Source organism: Carassius gibelio, chromosome A7 (genome assembly GCF_023724105.1).
Source record: "Carassius gibelio isolate Cgi1373 ecotype wild population from Czech Republic chromosome A7, carGib1.2-hapl.c, whole genome shotgun sequence".
Lineage (NCBI taxonomy): Eukaryota > Metazoa > Chordata > Actinopteri > Cypriniformes > Cyprinidae > Carassius > Carassius gibelio.
Window position 1 is genome coordinate 37,472,934 of NC_068377.1, and position 15,609 is coordinate 37,488,542.

The 15,609-nt window shown below is 37.3% G+C and overlaps 1 protein-coding gene across 1 annotated transcript in view; it reads left to right on the top strand.

The window, feature by feature from the left end:
• The window catches only part of LOC128017541 (basement membrane-specific heparan sulfate proteoglycan core protein), a 1,082,135-nt gene that overhangs the window by 334,241 nt on the left and 732,285 nt on the right, over window positions 1-15,609 (top strand). The window contains exon 15 of the mRNA XM_052602945.1: window positions 12,680-12,946. Within this exon, the coding sequence (XP_052458905.1) occupies window positions 12,680-12,946 (267 nt within the window). The remainder of the gene's footprint in view (window positions 1-12,679; window positions 12,947-15,609) is intronic.

A 15,609-nucleotide genomic window follows, 5' to 3' on the forward strand; every position in this document is an offset into this window, starting at 1 on the left:
TCCGCAAGCACAAGTAAGCCTGGCTTTACAGAAACTCGCTGATCAGATCACAGAGACAGAACAACGACACCCGGACCCTGTTTTAATTATTCTTGGGGACTTTAATAAAGCCAATCTTTCCCGTGAACTCTCAAAATACAGACAGCACATCACATATCCCACAAGAGACAGTAATATATTGGATCACTGTTACACAACAATAAAGGATGCATATCACTCTGTTCCACGAGCAGCTTTGGGACATTCTGATCACTGTCTGGTTAATCGTATACCATCCTACAAGCAGAAACTTAAATCTGCTAAACCTGTAGTAAGGACTGTGAAGAGATGGACCAGTGAAACAGAGCAGGATTTACAATCTTGTTTTGAGATCACTGATTGGAGTGTTTTTGAAGCTGCTACCACCGATCTGGACGAACTCACAGAGACTGTAACATCCTATATTAGTTTATGTGAGGATGTATGCATTCCTACCAGGACTTATTTAACATTCAACAATAATAAGCCATGGTTTACAGTAAAACTCAGACATCTTCTTCAGGCCAAAGAGGATGCCTACAGAAATGGGGACAGGGTCTTGTACAATCAGGCCAGGAACACACTGAACGAAGAGATCAGAGCGGCTAAAAAGACCTATGCTAAAAAGTTGTAAGACCAGTTTACTTCCAACGACTCAACTTCAGTGTGGAGAGGACTGGGGGCCATCACAAACTACAAGACACCATCCCCTTGCACTGAATGGTAACCCCCAACACCCATTCTGACCATCTCCCTACACAACCATTAACACCTCAAGCAATCCCCCTCTCCACACCCCCTGCTCTTCAAATCTGTGAAGATGATGTGCGCCAGGTCTTCAAGAAGAACAAAAGAAGAAAAGCACCAGGCCCAGATGGCATTACACCAGCCTGTCTGAAAATCTGTGCTGACCAGCTGGCCCCCATCTTTTCACAGATCTTCAACAGATCTCTGGAGTTGTGTGAAGTGCCTTCCTGCTTCAAACGCTCCACCATAATCCCCATTCCAAAGAAACCCAAGATAACAGGACTTAACGACTACAGGCCTGTGGCTCTAACGTCTGTCGTCATGAAGTCGTTTGAAAAACTGGTTCTGGGTTATCTGAAGGACATCACTGGACCCTTACTGGACACCCTGCAGTTTGCTTACCGAGGGGACCGACAGGGACACATAGATTTAGAAGCAAGAGTTAAAACAATGAGACTTCAAACATTACAGAAATTGCTATACTGCTCAGATAAGATTCCATGGATTGGGAATAGCTTGTCTATTTTACAAGATATATGAGGAATCGGAATAGATAAGCAGTTGTTCTTAATTGAAAAATCTTTTGATCCTGTTTGTGGACTTTAGTTCGGCTTTCAACACCATCATCCCAACAACCCTCCAGACCAAACTGACCCAGCTCTCTGTTCCTAGCTCTATCTGTCAGTGGATCACCAGCTTTCTGACAGATAGGCAACAGTTAGTGAGACTGGGGAAATTCATGTCAAACAGCTGCACCACCAACACTGGCGCCCCTCAGGGATGTGTTCTCTCCCCTCTGCTCTTCTCCCTGTACACCAACGACTGCACCTCTAAAGACCACAGAGTGGATCATTTATATTTACTAAAGACGTTGAAGGCTTTTGGCTTTGGTCCACATTTTATCTCCTGTGTTAAATTATTATATAGTGAAACATCTAGTATGCTGAGAATGAATGGGTGCCTGACTAGACCTTTCGCAGTAACTAGAGGTATACAGCAAGGATGCCCTCTTTACGGACTTTTGTATTCCATTTCTACTGAACCTTTTCTGTCTTCTTTTAAGGAAACAATTGCATGTGCTTTGTTGTTCCTAGGTTTCCAGAAATTCCACATGTAAAACTCACAGCATATGCAGACTATGTAACTGTATGTATCAGAAACACCGATGATATATCTGTTTTGATTTCTAGCCTGGAAATATTTCAGAAAGCAACATCTGCTAAAATTAACTGGGATAAGTGTACATCTCTGCTACTAGGAGACTGGCAAAATATAGACCCTCCTCGGCTTCCACAACAATGTAAATGGATTAAGGATGGTTTTAAGGTTCTCTGGGTATATCTAGGAACTGAACTTTACATGAAAAAGAATTGGGAAGGTCTAGCTGATAAAGTTACAGGTAGACTACAAAAGTGGAGGTGGATCCTTCCAAAGTTATCTTATAGAGGGAGATGTTTAATTGTTAATAACTTGGCAGCCTCAATGTTGTGGCACCGGTTTACAGTTTTGGATCCTCCTAAAGAGCTACTTGCTACAATTCAAAAAAAGTTTTGTTAATTTTATCTGGGATGGTTTTCATTGGGTTCCTCCTGGGGTTTTATATCTCCCAGTGACTGAAGGAGGACAGGGACACATAGATTTAGAAGCAAGAGTTAAAACAATGAGACTTCAAACATTACAGAAATTGCTATACTGCTCAGATAAGATTCCATGGATTGCGAATAGCTTGTCTATTTTACAAGATATATGAGGAATCGGAATAGATAAGCAGTTGTTCTTAATTGAAAAAGCTTTTGTCTCAAGAGTAAGTCGTTGTCTTTTAAAGTTTTATGAGTCTGTGTTTAGAGCTTGGCAATTGTTGAAGAAGGTCAGAAAGGAGAGTGAACATTATGGTGTTTTGGAACAATTATTCTTCAATTCTCTTTTTAAAATGAACTCATTTATTTCAAGTGCAGTAGTTGATATGTTTTTAAAGACTGGAATAGTCACTTTAATGGACTTGATTGATTTTACAAAAGGATAGTTAGTGAGAACAGTTAGTGAGACTGGGGAAATTCATGTCAAACAGCTGCACCACCAACACTGGTGCCCCTCAGGGATGTGTTCTCTCCCCTCTGCTCTTCTCCCTGTACACCAACGACTGCACCTCTAAAGACCCCTCTGTCAAGCTCCTGAAGTTTGCAGATGACACTACAATCATCTGCTTCATCCAGGATGGTGATGAGTCTGCTTACAGACAAGAGGTTGAGCAGCTGGCTGTCTGGTGCAGTCTTAACAACCTGGAGCTGAACACGCTAAAAACAGTGGAGATGATCGTGTACTTTAGGAGAAACCCCCCTGCACTTTCCCCACTCACCATCATGAACAGCACTGTGACTGCAGTGGAGTCATTCAGATTCCTGGGAACCACCATTTCTCAGGACCTGAAGTGGGACGATCACATTCACTCCATTGTGAAAAAGACCCAGCAGAGGTGGTTGTACTTCCTTCGCCAGCTGAGGAAGTTTAACCTGCCACAGGAGCTGCTGAAACAGTTCTACTCAGCCGTCATTGAGTCTGTGTACTTCTATAACTGTCTGGTTTGTCTCAGCAACAAAATCAGACATCAGAAGACTACAGAGAACTGTTCGGACTGCTGAAAGGATTATTGGTGCTCCCCTGCCCACCCTTCAAGAACTGTATGCATCCAGAGTGAGGAAAAGGGCTCATAAAATGACTCTGGATCCCTCACATCCAAGTCACCCCATTTTTGAACTTTTGCCATCTGGCCGGCGCCTCAGAGCCACAAATACCAGGACAGTCAGGCACAAAAACAGTTTCTTCCCCCAGGCAATCTACCTCATGAACAGTTAAATGTTCTCCACTTATGCTTATGCAAAAAAAAGGTGCAATATCCTTATATTTATTTGTTACCCCTCCATCCTAGTACATCCCTGCATCTTATTAAATCCTTTTCCATTATCATTTATAGCACAATTGTTTATACACTTATTTATTTGGCTACAATATTTTTTTTTTTTTTTTTTTTCTGTGTGTTGGTGTCTCTGTGTACTGGAAGCTTATGTCACTAAAACAAATGCCTTGTATGCGCAAACATACTTGGCAATAAAGCTCTTTCTGATTCTGATTCTGAATGTATAAGATAGAAATAAAATAAAATAGAATATGGTATTAGATTTACAGAGGCAAAATATACATCTAAGTAATAATATACAGTAATATGGCATAACATAATCTACATGTGTTGGAAACATCAAATCAGGGCAGGTTGAGTGTTTTCTCTAACATCATGACAGGCAGACACATACTGAGCAGCAAATACACAGCAGTTCTTGTGTTCTCCTAACAGATACGGCAGTTTCTCCTGGTTCAGAAGAGTTTTGAATGTCTGATGGATCTGCTGTATTTTATCATAGAACACTGTCCGTATGTCCGTGTATTTGGGGCATGCTGTTAGGAAGTGCAGTTCCATCTGATTCAGATCACAGTGTAAACACAGTCTCTGCTCCGCTGGCAGGCATGTTTTTCTGTGTCTGCCCGTCTCTATCATCAGCTTGTGTCTGCTGAGTCTGTATCTGGTCAGCGTGCTTCTCAGTTTCTGATCTGACACTGTGTACAGATACTCTGCCATACTGTACTCCCTCTTTAGAGTCAAATAGCATCGCATTTTACTCTGTTGATCTGTTCGGGTTTGCCAGTGAGTGATGTAATTCTGTTTGGTTTGTGCAGTAATCTGATTGATTCTGATGTGATTCAGAGCATCAGTAGATGTTAGTGAAGCATCAGGACTGAAGCTCTGGATCAGCTGAGCGAGGGGACTGCTTTCTTTGCTCATCTCTTGGTATTGAAGGGCTTTATAATGATATGATTGTGGGTCACTATGTTCCCTTTTTTGGGAGACAGCAGAACCAGATTGTCTGCATACAGCAGGCATCTGATCTGTGAGTTGTGTAGTGTGAGGCCAGGGTCTGCGGATCGCTCCAGACTGCTTGCCAGTTCATTGATGTAAATGTTAAATAATGTTGGGCTTAAGCAGCAGCCCTGTCTCACACCGCGCTCTTGGGAAAGATACCTTGTACGTTGGGTGCCGATTTTTACACCATATTTACTTTCAGTGTACATTGATTTGATAAGGTCATAGGTTTTACCTCCTATGCCGCTTTCAATAAGTTTGTAAAACAGTCCTTGGTGCCAAATTGAGTCAAAAGCTTTTTTAAAGTCAATAAAGCATGCATATATTTTACCTTTTTCTAGGTTGACATGTTTTTCAATTATAGTATCTACTGTATAAAAATGGTCAGATGTATGGTAATGTGGTAAACATCCAATTTGACTTCTGCTCAGTACATTGTGTGTCGTGAAGTCTAATAGTTGAGCATTTATTATGCTACAGAATAACTTTCCCAAGTTGCTGCTCACACAGATGCCTATGTAGTTAGGATCAAATTTATCTCAGTTTTTAAAGATTGGTGTTATCAAGCCTTTATTCCAGATGTCAGGGAATTAACCTACACTCAAAACCACATTGAATAGTTTTAGAATGGCCAATTGAAATTTACTGCTTGTGTGTTTTATAATTTCATTTAATATCCCATCAGGTCCAGATGCTTTTTTGAGTTGGAGGTTTTTGATTTTTTCTTTAAGTTCTTTATCAGTTATTGGGAAATCTAATGGGTTTTGGTTATCTTTGATTGCTAATTCTTTTTTAAGTTTTCCCAATTGGTTGATTGTTTGGTTTTGTTTACAGTTTGTGTCTGTTTGTTCTTTATTAAACAGTGTTTGGAAATGACTTTCCCATATTTCTCCATTTTGGATTGCCAATTCTTCATGATCAGTTTTTTCAGATTGTTCCAGTTATTCGAGAATTGATTTGTGTTCACAGACTTCTCAACTCAACTCAACTCAACTCAACTTTATTTATAAAGCCCTTTCAACACCACAAGTGGAACCAAAGTGCTGTACAGAAAGTATAAAAGAGAAACATAAAAAAAAAAAAAAAAAAAAAAAAAACACATTCTCAATTATTGGTTTTGGGTGTATTGTGCTTTTTTGGTTCTGAGTGTATGTTTGTATTGTTTTAGTGTTGCACAGTAAAGAAGGCAGATCTCTGTATTATTTGGACCTCTGTGTTTCTGATTTGACAGTGTTCTCAGTTTTTTTGCGAGTAGTTTGGCAGTCCTGATCAAACCCATTTTTGTCATTTTTGGTTATTAGATTTTTTCTAGATTTTGTTTTCAATTTGGAATATTTAGCTGATTTTTCAAATATGTAATTTAAATCTTTGACCGAAATATTGACACCTTCATTGGTGTGAGCATAGATGTTATTTAGAAAGTTATCTATCACTGCTTGTTTTTTTTTGGCTGCTAAGTGCTTTCTGATATTCTTCAGCGCTGTTTTCAGTTCATCTGTATGGTTTTCTGATGTTGTATAGTTTACTGGGCTTTGTGTTAATGTTATTTTCAGTCTTTTTGAGGTACACAATGATTTGACTGTGATCGACACACACACACACACACACATACACATACAGAAACACAAACACAAACACACACACACACACAAACACACGGACACACAGTCATGTGGGTGGGCTTGCTTAGTTGGGGTCACTTCATCTACAGCGATATCATTGACTTGATTGCAAATAAATGCACATACACTATTTAACTGAATAGAGATGACATCACTGAATTCAATGATGAACTGCCTTTAACTATCATTTTGCATTATTGAGACACTGTTTTCCAAATGAATGTTGTTCAGTGCTTTGACGCAATGTATTTTGTTTAAAGCACTATATAAAAAAACAAAACAAAAAAGGTGATTGTTAGTTTACAGTATATGGTAATATGAGGAACATTTATACATGAAATGTTGTAATTGCAGTAGTAGTAGTTTTTTTTTTTATTTAGATTTTTGAGGATGAGGATTTGAGGACGGAGTCTTATGAAATATGACAGTCTATGTATAATATTCATTCTGTAAAAGTATATAATACTGTCAGACATTTATTTTCTTCTTTGAACTGTTTGAGTCACTTCATGTTTTTATCTTCACAGACTTACCCATACCCCAGCTGACTGCAGATCCAGAGAGTCCTGTCTTCACTGGTGAGACGGTCAATCTGAAGTGTGTGATTGAGTCTGACAGTTACTGGACATATGAGTGGTATAAAGGCAGTGTAAAGTTACAGTCGTCTGATCGTTACACTGTAAACACACACACTCTCACTATCAGTAGAGCTACTAAATTTGATGCGGGTCAGTACACGTGTAGAGGACAGAGACATGGAAGTCCTTCATCCTCACAGGAGAGCAACCGAATTGATCTCGCTGTTAATGGTGAGTAAATAAAATAAACACATTTACATTTAGGGATGCAACCGTGATTAAGAAGAAAAGAGATGCTCAAATTTGTGTGTGTGTGTGTGTGTGTGAGAGAGAGAGAGAGAGAGAGAGAGAGAGAGAGAGTGTGTCTGTTCTAGCGCGTCACACACGTGTTCAGTGTATTTGATTCATGTTTGTAACGATCACTCATTCATTCATCTTTTACTTTTATCTGTCGTCTGAGATGAAGTTGTTATAATATTTGAGTTTTCTTGATTCAGATTTGACTCACAGACTGGTATTCTGACACAATCTTCATGATTTATAAACTTGTCTTCATTTGTGGAAGAGAAAACATTGTGCCACAACATCCTTTCAGATTACTTTCTCTTTTTTTCACTTTGTGTGTTTGGGGAGGATCATTTCATTATCAGCAGAAGGAAAGAGGAGATAAGGAAGTGAGTCGTATCTGAGAGTAATTGTGTCGTCTGGAAGAGTTTCAGTAGTGTGGAGAGATTGTTTGGAGAACGCTTCGAGGTGGAAAGATGGCTGTTTGTTCAAACGTTTCTTTTCTAATGAGTGATGTCTGGTGTGTTATGAAGTGCCAAATTACTTTTAAACGTGGCACTGTCAGATCGACTGCACTTAAAGTTGTTCAGAAGACAAGTATCGTCTGCTCATCAGCTGTTCTGGGGTCTGAAGATCCTGATACTCTCTCCAGATTTCACCAGGACCACAAACTTGTTCAGTACCTCTCTGTCACTGTAACACATACTCAATTATTATTATTTATTTATTGAGAATATAACATACAGGGGATACAATCAAAGCAATAAAGTACACACACAACCAGAACACAAAGAAAAGTAAATAATACAAAATAAATGTAAATCGAAAAAAAAAGTTAAACTTTTTTTTTAATCACATTAAAATAAAGAATAATTTAAATGTAAAATGAAACATAAAATGTCATCTTCAAAGAATACACAGGTGTTAACCAGAGAGGCATTATGTGAGATTTGTTTTTTGAACCTTAAACCACATAAACACGTCATTACACCAAATACACAATAATGTTGTTTTTAGCAGCATCATATGACCTCTTTAAACCTGCAGTGAATCAGACGAGGAGAGACATCAGTCTCCTCTCCACATCTCTCCTCTTTAACATCAGTGTCACACAAAGAGTGTAACAGTGTCATTCTAGAAACTGACTCAGAGATCCTCCAGGATCATCACAGATCAGTGGAGATTGTAACGCTTGTTGATTCATGGCAGAAGAAATCAATGAGAGGAAAGTCAGGCAGCTCAGTTAGATCAGAAATGTCCAGAAAGTCTTCGATGGTCCTCGAGTGAATGAGTTTCTTGCTGAAGCTGAATTAATACGACTAGATCTATCAATGCTCTGCTGTTTCTGTAACGTGGCTGTTTCAGTAAAACATAATGTTGGATCCAAGTGCAGTTTAAAACTGATTTAAACAAGACAACAGTAAATCCAGCAATGAACAAGAGAAACCAAATACAGGAACTGAAACAAATGTGCAGCACACATCCATACCAGACAATAAAGAAGAGAAACACTGGATCATATAGACAACAAGAGACAGGTGTAGACAATGAGTCGCCATGGGAACAGAGGAGGGTAACCATGGAAACAAACAAGGCAGACAAGGCAACAAGGGAAACAGGAAGTGAACACAGAAACAATGAGAAAACACTTCAACATAAAAGTCTTTAAACACAAAACAGAGACACAAGAGCATCATCATGTCAGTATCATGGATAGAAACAGTGAATCATTTATAGATTAAACAGACATTTAAATAGATTTAATTTAGCATCAAATATGATGCACAAAATATAATGAACCCAGAAGGACACACACTTGAGCTTCCATGTTTATTAATTTATTATTAATCAATTAAATACAAATGCATTATTTAATAAAATGCAATATTTAAAACACATTATATGTCTGTATTCAGAGTGAAAGCATGTGTTTATAATATAAAACTGTATTATTTGGTGAATCATCAATATTTCTATTCTGGTGTCTCTATTGTGCTCTTCATGAGAGAGAAGCACCAAACCAAAGCCTTTTCAACTCCATTCCTGATATAACACCACATTTAGAATTTTAATAAACATTTATTTGTTAACTGTTTCTATGCCTTAGATACAATAATTAAATATAAAACTTGTCATTTTAACTCTGTTTCAGTCTTGTTTGGAGTATATAGTGAGATCAGTGTCATGTGTTGAAGTGAATGGTGACATGAGTGTATCGTTACACACCTAATGATTACTTTAGTCACTGTTGCTATGGTTACAGGTGATATATTTAGGACTATAGAATAGAAATTGATCAACAGACTTCAATAGAAATGAGTTTTTTTTTTCTGAAGTCAGAGAGAGAGAAGTGACTTACTAAACCAAAACACAACAAACAGTGACAAACACACACACACACGGACACACAGTCATGTGGGTGTTAGTTTACAGTATTTGGTAATATGAAGAACATTTATACATGAAATATTGTAATTAGTAGTTTTTTTTTATTTAGATTTTTGAGGATGAGATGGAGCAGGAGACTTATGCAATATGACAGTCTTTGTATAATATTCATTCTGTAAAAGTATATAATACTGTCAGACATTTATTTTCTTCTTTGAACTGTTTGAGTCACTTCATGTTTTTATCTTCACAGACTTACCCATACCCCAGCTGACTGCAGATCCAGAGAGTCCTGTCTTCACTGGTGAGACGGTCAATCTGAAGTGTGTGATTGAGTCTGACAGTTACTGGACATATGAGTGGTATAAAGGCAGTGTAAAGTTACAGTCGTCTGATCGTTACACTGTAAACACACACACTCTCACTATCAGTGGAGCTACTAAATTTGATGCGGGTCAGTACACGTGTAGAGGACAGAGACATGGAAGTCCTTCATCCTCACAGGAGAGCAACCGAATCGATCTCGCTGTTAATGGTGAGTAATTAAAATAAACACATTTACATTTAGGGATGCAACCATGATTAAGAAGAAAAGAGATGCTCAAATTTGTGTGTGTGTGTGTGTGTGTGTGTCTGTCTGTGTGTGTGTGTGTGTGTGTGTGTGTGTGTGTGTGTGTGTTTGTGTGTGTGTGTGTGTTTGTGTGTGTGTGTGTGTGTGTGTGTTTGTGTGTGTGTGTGTTTGTGTGTGTGTGTGTGTGTGTGTGTGTGTGTGTGTGTGTGTGTGTGTGTGTGTGTGTGTGTGTGTGTGTGTGTGTGTGTGTGTGTGAGAGAGAGATAAAGTGTGTCTGTTCTAGCGCGTCACACACGTGTTCAGTGTATTTGATTCATGTTTGTAATGATCACTCATTCATTCATCTTTCACTTTTATCTGTCGTCTGAGATGAAGTTGTTATAATATTTGAGTTTTCTTGATTCAGATTTGACTGACAGACTGGTATTCTGACACAATCTTCATGATTTATGAACTTGTCTTCATTTGTGGAAGAGAAAACATTGTGCCACAACATCCTTTCAGTTTACTTTCTCTTTTTTTCACTTGGTGTGTTTGTGGTGGATCATTTCATTATCAGCAGAAGGAAAGAGGAGATAAGGAAGTGAGTCGTATCTGAGAGTAATTGTGTCGTCTGGAAGAGTTTCAGTAGTGTGGAGAGATTGTTTGGAGAACGCTTCGAGGTGGAAAGATGGCTGTTTGTTCAAACGTTTCTTTTCTAATGAGTGATGTCTGGTGTGTTATGAAGTGCCAAATTACTTTTAAACGTGGCACTGTCAGATCGACTGCACTTAAAGTTGTTCAGAAGACAAGTATCTTCTGCTCATCAGCTGTTCTGGGGTCTGAAGATCCTGATACTCTCTCCAGATTTCACCAGGACCACAAACTTGTTCAGTACCTCTCTGTCACTGTAACACATACTCAATTATTATTATTTATTTATTGAGAATATAACATACAGGGGATACAATCAAAGCAATAAAGGACACACACAACCAGAACACAAAGAAAAGTAAATAATACAAAATAAATGTAAATCGAAAAAAAAAAAAAACTTTTTTTTTAATCATAAATTAAAATAGAGAATAATTTAAATGTAAAATGAAACATAAAATGTCATTTTCAAAGAATACACAGGTGGTAACCCTTACATCAAATTCATATTTATTTCCCCATAAATACAGTAGTTTTCATCGCTTTCTTATTAAGCGACGAGCAGAGAGATTAATAAAATAATTTCAGATCAATACAAAGAATCTTTAAAACTTTACATTTGTGAAACTTAAACAGGCCACAAAGAGTTAACAGTTTCAAGATATCATTCAGCTCCTGTGAACCTGATTCTCAAATTAAAAATAGTACATTAATTCTCTCAAAACTAAAAAGTTTGTTGTAAGCTGAGAAAACAAGCCAAGACATTTCTTTCCAAAAATCATTTGCATAATCACATAAAAATATAAGTGTGTTATTGTTTCCAAATTAGAATGACAGAATGTGCATTGTGACGAGATGTCCAACTTAAATTATGAGAGTATTCGGTCAATCACAACGCACTGTGTAGCTGGCCAATCAGAGCACACCTCACTTTTCAGAAGAGGAGTCTTGTAAAAATTGACGTGTTTCAGAAGACATTATGTGGAAAATAATGTGTGTTTTTTTAACCTTAAACCACATAAACATCTGATTACACCAAATACACAATAATGTTATTTTTAACAACATCATGACCTCTTTAAACCTGCAGTGAATCAGACGAGGAGAGACATCAGTCTCCTCTCCACATCTCTCCTAATGTCAGTATCATGGATAGAAACAGTGAATCATTTATAGATTAACCAGACAGTTTAAATAGATTTAATTTATCATCATATATGGTGCCGCAAATATAATGAACCCAGAAGGACACACACTTGAGCTTCCATGTTTATTAATTTATTTCTAATCAATTAAATAGTATACATTAGGTAACAAAATGCAATATTTAAAACACATTATATGTCTGTAGTCAGAGTGAAAGCATATGTTTATAATATAAAACTGTATTATTTGGTGAATCCTCAATATTTCTATTCTGGTGTCTCTATTGTGCTCTTCATGAGAGAGAAGCACCAAACCAAAGCCTTTTCAACTCCATTCCTGATATAACACCAAATTTAGCATTTTAATGAACATTTACTTTTGTTAACTGTTTCTATGCCTTTAGATACAATAATTAAATATAAATCTTGTCATTTGAACTCTGTTTCAGTCTTGTTTGGAGTATATAGTGAGATCAGTGTCATGTGTTGAAGTGAATGGTGACATGAGTGTATCGTTACACACCTAATGATTACTTTAGTCACAGAGTTCAATAGAGATGAGTTTAGTCCTGAAGTCAGAGAGAGTGAAGTGACTTCCAGATGATGATGTTAAATGAGTTGCTGAAGTCTTCAGATCGTCTGCTGAAGTTGATTGAGATTCAGTTGTAATTTTTTTATTATTATTTTTTTTTCTATATGGTTTTGTAACACATTTACAAAGTACTTATGTCCTCTGAACTGCTGTTTGATTCACTTCATATTTTTGTCTTTCTCCACAGCTTTACCCAGATCTACTCTGACTGTGACTCCAGACAAAACAGTATTCACTGGAGAGAGAGTGAGACTGACGTGTGTGATTGAGTCTAACAGAGACTGGAGACAGAGAAATGGCCTGACATATGACTGGAGATATGATTGGACATATTACTGGACACCTGACTGGAGATATGTGTGGTATAAAGACAGTGTAAAGTTACAGTCGTCTGATCGTCACACTGTAAACACAGACACTCTCACTATCAGAGCAGTAACTACATCTGATGAGGGTCAGTACACGTGTAGAGGACAGAGAGATAAAAGACCAAACTCATCACAATCAAGCTCTGCTGTTTCTCTCTCAGTGAAGGGTGAGTTTAATATCATCATTTTCCTAAACTCTCTCTACTACATGAGAATAAGATTCAGTTCTGACAATGAATCCTCAATATTTCTATTCTGGTGTCTCTATTGTGCTCTTCATGAGAGAGAAGCACCAAACCAAAGCCTTTTCAACTCCATTCCTGATATAACACCACATTCAGCATTTTAATAAACATTTATTTTTGTTAACTGTTTCTATGCCTTAGATACAATTATTATTTAGTCTTGTTTGGAGTATATAGTGAGATCAGTGTCGTGTTGAAGTGAATCATGACATGAGTGTATCGTTACACACCTAATGATGTCGCTATGGTTACAGGTGATACTTTTAGGACTATAGAATATAAACTGATCAACAGACTTCAATAGAAATTAGTTTTCTTTTCTGAAGTCAGACCAAAACCAAAACACAACAAACAGTTTCACACACACACACACACACACACACACACACACACACACACACACACACACAGTTATTTGGGTGTTAGTTTACAGTATTTGGTAATATGAGGAACATTTATACAAGAATTGTTGTAATTAGTAGTTTTTTGAGGATGAGACTGAGCCAGAGCCTTATGAAATATTCTATGATATTCATACTGTAAAAGTATATAATACTGTCAGACATTTTTTTCTTCTTCTTCGAACGGTTTGAATCACTTCATATTTTTATCTTACCAGACTTACCCAAACCTAAACCGACTGTGACTCCAGACACTGCTGTCTTCACTGGAGAGAGAGTGAGTCTGAAGTGTGTGATTGAGTCTTACAGAGTCTGGAGTCAGAGAAATGGCCTGACACATTACTGGAGAGATGACTGGACACCTGTCTGGAGATATGAGTGGAATAAAAGCAGTGTAAAGTTACAGTGGTCTGATCGTTACACTGTAAACACAGACACTCTCACTATCAGAGCAGTAACTACATCTGATGAGGGTCAGTACACGTGTAGAGGACAGAGAGATACAAGACCAAACTCATCACAATCAAGCTCTGCTGTTTCTCTCTCAGTGACGGGTGAGTTTAATATCATTGTCTTTTATCTTTTTTTTTATTATTCTTAAATAGTCTGACATAATATCATAAAAACCTCCTGATGAATCTTATCCACCGGTCTTGAGACTCTCAGTACAGAGACAGAGTCGCTGCAAATTAAATTTCTGTTTGACTTTGTGTATTCTCTCCATTCTAATGTCGTCAAACATCTCAACAGCAAATACACTAAAGTGATCTGATGTTCTCTCGCTCATCTCACTCTTCTGGCTGGGAATTACAATTGCACACCTGTAACTCCTGTTATCTGTAAAAACTTGCTTGAAATTAACATATTTTTGGTTCACATGTCTGTAATATTCACTCACCCAATCTACTTGATTATTTATTATTTTGGTCAGTAATCTCCAGATCCACTTTAGGAGTGTCATACTTCCACATAGGGATACTGGGCCATACCACAGTTTTACAAAACTCCTCTCCATATCCTCCCAGATCACGTGCATCATCTCCTGTCCAACACTCTTTATGTTGTGTGTCTATCTATTTGTCCTCTCAAACTAATCCAGTAATTCACAATCAGCTTCTTCTGTCTTATTCTCAAACTCATTTCTCCTGTCTCTACCTGCACTGAACACACTGGAGATGTTCTCATGACTCAGAGACATAATCTCTGTGTCTGTGTCTGAATACAGTCCAGACTCGATGATACTGACTGTGCTGCTGACTCCCATGATCCAACCTAGATCATATTAGTGAAATATATATATATTAATGACTTAAAATCTGCTCTCCTCTCCACTTGTGTAAGACACATCATACTGTTCATTACTTTCTTACATTTATCTTCTACTTGTTTAATGTGAGATCTCCATGTTATTTGTGAATCAAACCACACACCCCAAAAACAAAAACTCTCAACTCTTTCCAGATTATTCCGATATAATTTCATTTCAATATCTTTATTTTTCTTTCCAGAGAAAACCATCACTTTTGATTTTTCAGCAGAAAATGTAAAACCTCATTCCATTCCCCACTTTTCAACCTGATGTTTTCCTTCCTGTATTTTCTACATATTCCACATTTTTCCCATGTTTCCAAAGCGCCCCATCATCAGCGAACAATGATCTATTCATGCCATTAGGTACATCATTAAATATATCATTTATCATAACAGAAAAAGTGTAGGACTTATAACAGTCCCTTGTGTGGTCCAATTTCTACTTTGTTTATTTGAAATATCTGTTCCTATTTTAACTTGAATTGATCTTCCTTTTAAAAAATCTCAAATCCAATTAAAAACTTTACCTCTTACTCCCATTTTGTGTAGTTTAATCATTAATCAATCCCTCTCTCCATAAAATATCGTCCGACTCAACGTCAAAAACACTGCTGCCACAGATTCTTTATTTATTTGAGCTTTTCTCACATCGTCCTCTAAACACAACACTGCATCCATCGTGTCTCTTCCTCTCCTAAACACACTTTCAAATTACGTTATCAAAACCTTTTTATCAAAAAAAAAAAAAAAATACATTAATCTCTTATTTACCATTCTTTCCATTAATTTGCA